Genomic DNA, 8,830 nt, shown 5'->3' with positions numbered 1-8,830 from the left:
ATATTTGGTTGTGATTTTTGTCACACAAATTTGAAGTTAACGCACCCCAAAAGAGTTTATTTCACACAATTAACTTATACTTCCTCCGTCCAACAATAAATGTTACTTCCTCTGTCCTTTATTAATTGACATCAATTTCCTTTTTTCGCCCGTCGCCCATTAATTGACATCCTTACTTTTTACTACTATCTTTGGTAATGTATTCCACATTCACCAATTTATTTCACTCACATTTTATTATAAAATTGATATATAAAATTATGACTCACACTCAACTACCTTATTCCATCCATTTTGCACTATATTTCTTAAAACTCGTTTCAGGTCAACTAGTGCCTATTATTAGGGGATGGAGTGAATATATTTTGTCATTTTGTTCGTCCACCAATTAAGTGATACTCCTAAATCATCGTATATATGTTACATTAAAATCTTGAACAACTATTTAGTTATACTCCTCTTATAAAAAGATAAATTTTTGCTGTAATAGAGAAATGATATGCTACATACCTTATGTGAGCTACTTATATGAACACCACTTTTGTTTGACACACGTTTAGCGTTGTTTGTTTCAATTTATCTATTTAGTTTGATTCTAATACATTAAAAAATATTATTGCAATTTTAAATTTTTACAAAATTCATAAAAATCAAAGCTCGATTTGCTCGTTTTCTCTATAATTTTAAATAAATGAATAAAATAATAAATTAAGCTTGAATTTTTGTGAATTTTGTGAAATTAAAAATTGCAATAACATTTTTTTAATGTATTAGAATCAAATTAAATAGATAAATGAAATAAACAACGCTAAACATGTGTCAAACGAGAGTGGTGCTCACATAAGGTCGGTAGCCTTCATGTCGATGTAATACTCTAATTTTGGTTGAGTAATGATAATAAATTTTATTGAAAAAGACCAAAGTCACAAGCTTAGCCGGCCATATTTTGTCATTAATGAACAACTAAAATGCTCGCCTATAGTTTGTCATTAATGAACAACCACGATTATAAAATAATACATCAATGTATTCTTAAATCTCAATGATACGATTAACATAATTTATTTATCACTGTAACGAATCTTCTTATAAAACGACGGAAAATTAGGTTTAAACTTGACATTATTGTAGACAGTTATGATTAAACAATTTGTTTAAAGTTCAAATATAATTAACTTTAAGCTTAAGTACGTTATAAGTATAATTTATTTTTGAATTTGAAATGGATGTACAATTACAGTCGAGTGGGGTATATGTTACATCAATAGAATTATTTGTTTAATTCAACTAGTATTACCATGACGCCATTCACAAAAAATACAGTAAAAAATAAAATAAATTAAAGTAATTGATGGCATTGTGACTTGTGAGAGCTTAATTAATTCAAAAGTCCACATAATATTTATTGCGTTATTAATTCTAAAAATTACTTAAAAATTAGAACTTGATCTATTAGTTTATTAGTTATATATTTAAAATTATATAGAAAGCAAACGGATGAACAATTACAGTCGAGTGGAATTTAAATGATAATTGAAAAGTAATATGTTACATGGCATTATTCTGGTGTTAGCTGCTCCCAATTATATCATCGTATGTACTTTTTATTTTCTCAATCAAAGCATCTCTAAAAATTTAATTTTGCAGTGAGCACTAAACTCGTCTAATTAATGTAAACTATTGTAAAATACGAGATGAAATCAAACCCGCTCGATTTAGAGGCCAGATTTCTATATGCGAAATACTGCACCAATATAAAATTAGGATAATTAATCAATATTAATATATTTGTACCATGGTATTTTAGTATGAATTACTTGTGTTTTAAGAAATATAATAGAAAATTAGTTGAAAAAGTTGGTGGCACGTGGGTCTTACTGTTATATATTAGTTTTATAATAAAATGTAAGGGTAAAAGAGTTAGTGGAATGTAGGGACCACCACCAAAAATGATAAAAATTAAATATGACAAATTTTTAGGGACGAACCAAAAAGGAAAGAGATGACAAATTTTCAGGCGCGAGAGGGAGTATTATTTATATAAAATTAAAAAACTAATGCCAGTATATCCAATTCCTACGAGCTCGAGAACTCCAGGAATGAGTGGAAGCTTGTCAATAGCCTTGCAAATTAAATGAGGAAAATATATTAAACAAATAAACATACAATATGAATTTAGAAACTAGCTAGTATTAATGGATCATTCCAAGTTTCTAACCATTTTTGTTTTTGAATTATTAGCGCAGACATGATATGATGATATAGCCAAAACGCATAGTTTTAGCAATTAATATGCAACATTGTTCTAATATGCATCGAAAATCTTTATTAATTGTAAAATCAGATAAAATCAAGAGTTATGCGATTAACACTAATATGCATTGAAATTTGCATCAGCCAAAAATCAGATCAATTTAAAATCGATATGCTAAGTCAAAATTTGCTCGAAGTTAAAAGTTTTACAATCAAATAATCATTTACCAATGTAACTAAATGCGAAAATTCTCAATTTTATAGTTTTTCAGCCCAATTTTAAATTTATAAAACGAACCAAAATTTAATCAAACTTAATGATTTTGGGGCAGTCGGCCATATAATAATATACTTACAGAGATAACTCCGGTGTTGGCAATGAGTCTGAGTAGTCCTGCCACCCCAGAGAAGTAACGACATACTTGTCTTCAACTTTATCCCAATGCAAATATACATATCGTAATTAATTAATTAATTAATTAATTAATAGAAAGACCGATACATGAAATAGATAAATCATAAAAGATCTTAAAGTTTCCTGAATTTTTGTGACTATTTCAGGGGTCTCAGTTTAGGTAGCGTCGACAACTTCAGTTGATGCCTCTCCGGTAACCATGGCCACCACATTCTGGCCACTCTTCCTACCTGAGACCAATGGGGCACACAAAACATTTTATAAAGACCAGTGATGAAAAAATTAACTAAATTCTAATGCATAATCTTTAAGAGCAAATTTCAACCATTACATAAACAATGAAAGAATGAGATTAAAAACACGGAGTTCATTAGATGTCAAATGGTCATTTAAGATTGTTTTAATTTATACGAAGAGTATGAACTCATTTGAGCTAAAACGATCTAAAAATAACTTAATTTGTAAGTTGAAATGACCTTAGTTATTGGTTATACATTTTTTTGATACTATCCTATTTATGAATACACGTCCTAAAAGACATTTTTCTTTTATCTATTTTAGTAGGTGAACCTCATACTTCACCAACTCATTACACTCACATTCTATTATAATAATAATATATAAAAATAGGATTAATATTCATCTAATTTTGTTCATTCATTTTCTTTATAAAATCAAACAACTCTTAAAATCTGTGACGAGTTAAAATGTGTCATTAATTGGCGGACAAAGGGTGTAGTACCGTACAAGGATAAACATACTCCTTCCATAGCGATACGGTTCTTTTAAACACAGAGAATAAAATAAGAAAAAAAAAATAATGTATAATTAGTTATCTCTTAGTACTACGTACATCATTTTATATTTTGTCTTTCACGGTAAACATATCCACCCAAAAACAAAAGATAAAGATTACATGAACAAGAAAGAAAAAAAGTAGTCCAATCAACATTGTTAGACTGTGCGTACAATATCATTAGTATTTCTTTATGAATTTATTTGGTTCTCTCATATAAATATTGTCACATAATAGTGCAGAGGCCGAAGGTGGAAAGGGTCCCGAATTTGACTGCTGTGTCAAGTGCATAATATGCAGCCTTCCTTTTGCTCTGAGATGCATCAACAAAGACCAATCATGTGTTTATCAAATTGAATTTCATTTTATCTATTATATGCTTGTTTTGATGTATCATTTTCACAAAACCAATTTTCCATATCTATAATTTCTCGTTCCAAAATTCAAATAAAAACAAATTTTGCATACTTACCCACTTTGAGTTTGATGGATATATGGCATCCGTGGATCTATTCCCTGCCTGAAGCCAACAAACAAGAGATTTACTCCCTCCATCCCACATAATTCGTCCCAGTTTAACCGGACATGGGTTTTAAGAAATGTAATGAAAAGTGAGTTGAAAATGTTAGTGGAGTGTGGGTCCTACTTTTATATATTACTTTTATAATAAAATGTTGAGTGTGTTAAATAAATAGATAAAAAAAGTAAGAAAGAGAAAAAAGGTAGAGAGAATAAAGTAAAAAATGAATAAAGTAGAGAGAATAAAGTAAGAGAGAGGAAAAAGTTTCTATATATGGAAATGACTCAACTATGAAGAAATGGAGGGAGTATCAGTTTCATAAACTAATTTTCCATATTTTCTCGTTCCAAAATTCAAATAACAAAAATTTTTGCATACTTACCCACTTTGAGTTTGATGGATATATGTCATTTGTGGATCCATTCCCTGCCTGCAGCCAACAAGCAACAGATTTAATTACCGCATATAAAGGGGGGAAAGGACAGCACTATTCACTAATTAATTCCAATTGAATATTACATCTTGTGTATTTTATTATTTTTTCCCTGATGATTTTAAGACTAATATCATATTCGAAATGAATACACCAAAAATTTATAAATATACTCATAACTTTTTGCCAATTCAGATTTTTATCATAATTTTAGTAAAATTTCTAGTAACTTTTAATATGTACTAGTAAATTTCCAAAAAAAAAAAAAATCGCCCAATATAATTCTAAATGTACCGAGATGTCTACATCTGACCGCCAGTTCACTTAAACGACGTAGTTTAATTATTGTACAAAATCATAATGTTTCTTTCTCTCTTTAGAAAAAGGATATTGGCATCTCATATTATGAAATTTTTAAAAAGTTGGATTTTTCCCACGAACTTTAAAATTGACAAATAATATCACGAACTTTGCCACGTGTTTGTTTTTTCCCAAGAATGAAAAAATTCCCACAAATAATACTATGATACCGATTTTTTTTTCGTAATTTCTCGACAACAATTTCGAAAGTTTCAAGTTTTTCAATATTTGAAGATAGTTTTTATTGCACCCTCAAAAATTGTTCTTCAATCTATTAAAATAACATGAATTTTTAATTTTCAAATATAGAAAGTGGACATCTTGAACAGAACGGAGCGAGTACATATATATCAGAAAGATTCCAGGCCAACAAATTTACATATCTAGACATACCTGAGGGCAACTTTGTGTGAGCAGCTTGAAGCCCTGATACTGCTGACAGTACTACAAACAGAAACAAGATAATGATAATTATTAATACAAATACAAAGCATAATATGACATATCTAGAGAACCTGTGGTTGGAATGTCATTCAACCTTGAAATAAAGGTAGTAGTGTTATGCATGATGGACATACATGGCCAAACATTATATCAGAATAACCACTGACTGTGAACCTTGGTGAGTTTGATGTTCATTTACAATGGAGAACGACCATTTACAACTGCATAGATACTTTAGTAACTAGTAGTACCCATCCAAGATAAAATTTTCATATTGCTCTCACAAAATGGACAAAGTTATTGCTCAAGTGAAAGTTGCCCCCCTTATTCATTATTCACAACCAAAGTAACTAAATATATGATGCCAAATGAAAAAGGAAAAGGCAGTTCAACAGACACGGTTTCACCACCATTTGGGTAGTCATTGCTAAATGAACTAATGTCAACAATATATATTTGACTCACAATACCTGACATTGCAGGAGTAACTACACCATCACCTATTACCATGCCAGCACCCAATAAGACTACAAGCAACAAAACAGTTCGCAAATTTTTGCGCTTCTCTATAGATCTCTTCAGTGCTAAAGATGGAGTACACTGTCCCGATGAACCATATTTGTATGCTGAAAGCTCCTCATCAGCTGCTTGTTGATTAGGAAGAAGACTGAATTTTCCGTGTCGACAAAGCAGGGAGTATAGAGCAAATGTCCCACCTGAGGTGATTGAACAGGTTCTCAAGACTGATAAAAAAAATTCGACAAAATTCCTAATATTGCCAATTTAGCAGACCTTCACCGTTATCGTCAGCGCTGAGAATAATAATGATATATTTGAGCAATGGAATCAGAGTTAAGGTCCAAAAGATTAATGAAAATGCCCCAAATATTGTATCAGTATCCTGATGATGATGTGACATCCCAGAAAATATACTTCTGTATACATATAGTGGTGAAGTGCTCAGATCTCCATATACCACTCCAAAGCTCTTAACTTGTCAAAGAAATTACAAGTACACTGAATAGCAAGAGGACAAGTAAGTTAGCTTTTACTTGTACAAAATCACTGCTTTTGTTTATAATAGAGTACTAGTAGATGAGAGTTTACGAGCTGATGGCAGTGACTTTCACGAAAAGGTAAAGAACAATAAAATTTGGTTTATTTTTTCTTCCTTTTGAAACAATAACACCTAAATTGACATGTGATTATGATGTAAATAGTAATATGTACCTTCCATGGTATCTCTCTCTTGTTCCGACCCATCCAGGAAGTTTGATCTCCCCTGTCTTGTCCACGAAGATGACTCGGTTCCTGAGCCTCACCCGCTGCCATTCGTGGTGGCAAATCATTGCTGTCTTCCTCAGGTTCAATATCTATTCGGCTCATTTACTCGCCTATCATGATCATTAGAGCACCAAGAGCAAAGCTTAGGTTTCTAATCCTCAAAGGAATAAAATATGCATCACATAACCAAAAATAACGCTCAATGTCCACAGAAAAAGCTCAATTAGAAGCTATACCTAAGGCTTCTATTAACATTCAGTTCAACTCAGTACCTTGTATAAATCAAAATAATTGAAATCCCCAATATCAACTTAAAAACGATCAAATCCCCAAATATCAACCCAAAACGGAATGAATGCACATTGACGAGCCTGGAAAACAATTTTCCCCTACAAAAATTGAATCGAACACGATTCCGTCCGGATAAACTTCAACCAGTGGATCAGTAGAGCATATACAAATACGTATATACGTAAACACACGCGTGCAATCCGTGTAATCAAACAAATACAGTATGATAGCGAGAAACAGAAATTGAAAACTCACGAGAAAGAGAGGTGCTCAGATGCGGAAAACGCGAACTTTTTAATTTCACATGCGGTAGTGAGATCTACAGAAATGAGAGAGAAGGGGATGGGATTGGGATATAAACACACCCAAATTTTGTTATGCAATCACACATAGTACACACAGTCCAATAAGGATGGCTCTCACACAATAATGCTACATAAAAATACTCACTAAAGAGATATCCAATTTCTCATTTTAATTTACCATCATATTTTTCATTTATAAACACTGTTATACTCAAATGGATCATTACGCTATTAAAATAGATCAATTATTAAAATTTGCATCTTGTCCTATTAAATTATTTAAAAATAAATAAATAGAATTCTATAGGCCGTATTTATACAAAAATTTTATAATACATGCCGGTTGCCGCTATTTGGTGTTTTGGTTGCTGATTCCATTTTAATTATCTCAATTAGTATTGAATTTTTGTTTTAGTATTTTTCATCTAAGTGATTGATTCATCTTCTCTTATTAATTTTGATTTTTGTAATTTAATTTATTAGAAATTGGTCACTCAGCTTTTAAAAAAAAGATAAAAATCCGTTATCGATTTGGATCTGCTCTGAGACCATATTAGAAATTGACCACTCTTAAAGATAAGCCACGGCTTTATAAAATGGAGGTTATTCATATTTAGATAGATGAGCTAGGATCATCACCAAGTTGATATAGGACAAGATGTAGAAGTTTTAAAATTACTATAACTTTTAGTTGTTGTTGGTGAGATAATGATCAAATTTAATACTAACTCATAGAACTTGAGTTACGATGCATTTTCGCTCTTGGAATAATTAACAACACTTGAGTTACTAAAATAGAGTGTGTCTTTGTATATGATAGAATGAGCACAATTCAACTTGACTTTCTTATCAGTTTAAAATTACTTTATGGTTTTCTTTATTTGAAAATTATTTATTTTTGTTGATTGAACTTTGATTGAACAAGTATAGTATTTTGTACTTCAGCTGACGTTTTACAAAAGACATTACTACTATTATATGATATGAAACTATTAGACGAGTAGAATACGTGTTGCATAAGATTTAGGGATAAGATTATATTTTATGTTTGGCAACGATTTAAGTACATAATTCAAATCAAATGGAGTAATTGTTTTAAACATCACTAGTTGACCTTAACTAAATTAAAAAGACACTGACCCAACTGAAAATTTTCAGTCGTTTAGTTTGAGCACATTCGATAATTCAATATTTCTCACATTTTGGCTCTAACTATAATGCTTATAAACATCATTTTCATCGGTTATTAAAGAAACAAAATTAAGCAACTTCTCTTTCCTAACTCTACAATAATTGAGAGTAAAATAGATATGTACGGTTGCAAGTGTTTGTTTATGTAATATACGTATGATAAATTTCTCAATGTTATTTTACGTGTTTAGGTAAACCTCATTCTCATCATGTCATGTAAAAATGCCAAGTCTTTTAGTAGTAGTACTAGTTTTTAAACAAAAACCATCAATATAAGAAATTTCTCAACGGTGATTTTGGTAAGGATGTAGTTGTGTATATATTATTCAAAAGAAAATATAGAATCTAATTTACTATTAACAATTAAACATGATAATAGTTTGTAGCCCGATTATATAATTCTTAAGAAAACAATGAAATATAATTATTTTTAAGTATTTATTTGTATAGAAAATTTGTAGTATTTGTTTTTTTTAGTTTGGAATAGTTATAAACTTTCGTCCATCTTTTACATATGGACTTATACTTTTGAGAGAGA

At 30.4% G+C, this 8,830-nt stretch overlaps 1 protein-coding gene, 1 long non-coding RNA gene and 1 pseudogene across 2 annotated transcripts; all 3 read right to left on the bottom strand.

The window, feature by feature from the left end:
• Nucleotides 1–1,569: 1,569 nt before the first annotated feature.
• On the bottom strand, nt 1,570–3,438 carry LOC125198858 (annotated as a pseudogene).
• A 5-nt stretch (nt 3,439–3,443) lies between these two features.
• LOC125198857 lies at nt 3,444–4,416 on the bottom strand. The gene is made up of 3 exons (XR_007172480.1): nt 4,367–4,416; nt 3,937–3,984; nt 3,444–3,777 (listed from the first exon to the last, which is right to left on the bottom strand). It is a non-coding gene; the product is annotated as an uncharacterized LOC125198857 (long non-coding RNA).
• Nucleotides 4,417–5,034: 618 nt separating this feature from the next.
• Nucleotides 5,035–6,218, bottom strand: LOC125198859 (potassium transporter 4-like; the record flags this gene model as incomplete). Its single annotated transcript, XM_048097108.1, has 3 exons — nt 5,035–5,221; nt 5,692–5,937; nt 6,014–6,218. Coding segments are annotated over 3 exons (603 nt in total), but the record flags the coding sequence as incomplete, so codon positions are not given.
• Nucleotides 6,219–8,830: the final 2,612 nt, after the last annotated feature.

This window comes from Salvia hispanica, unplaced genomic scaffold, assembly GCF_023119035.1.
Source record: "Salvia hispanica cultivar TCC Black 2014 unplaced genomic scaffold, UniMelb_Shisp_WGS_1.0 HiC_scaffold_302, whole genome shotgun sequence".
Lineage (NCBI taxonomy): Eukaryota > Viridiplantae > Streptophyta > Magnoliopsida > Lamiales > Lamiaceae > Salvia > Salvia hispanica.
This window is presented reverse-complemented; position numbering and strand designations above follow the sequence as displayed.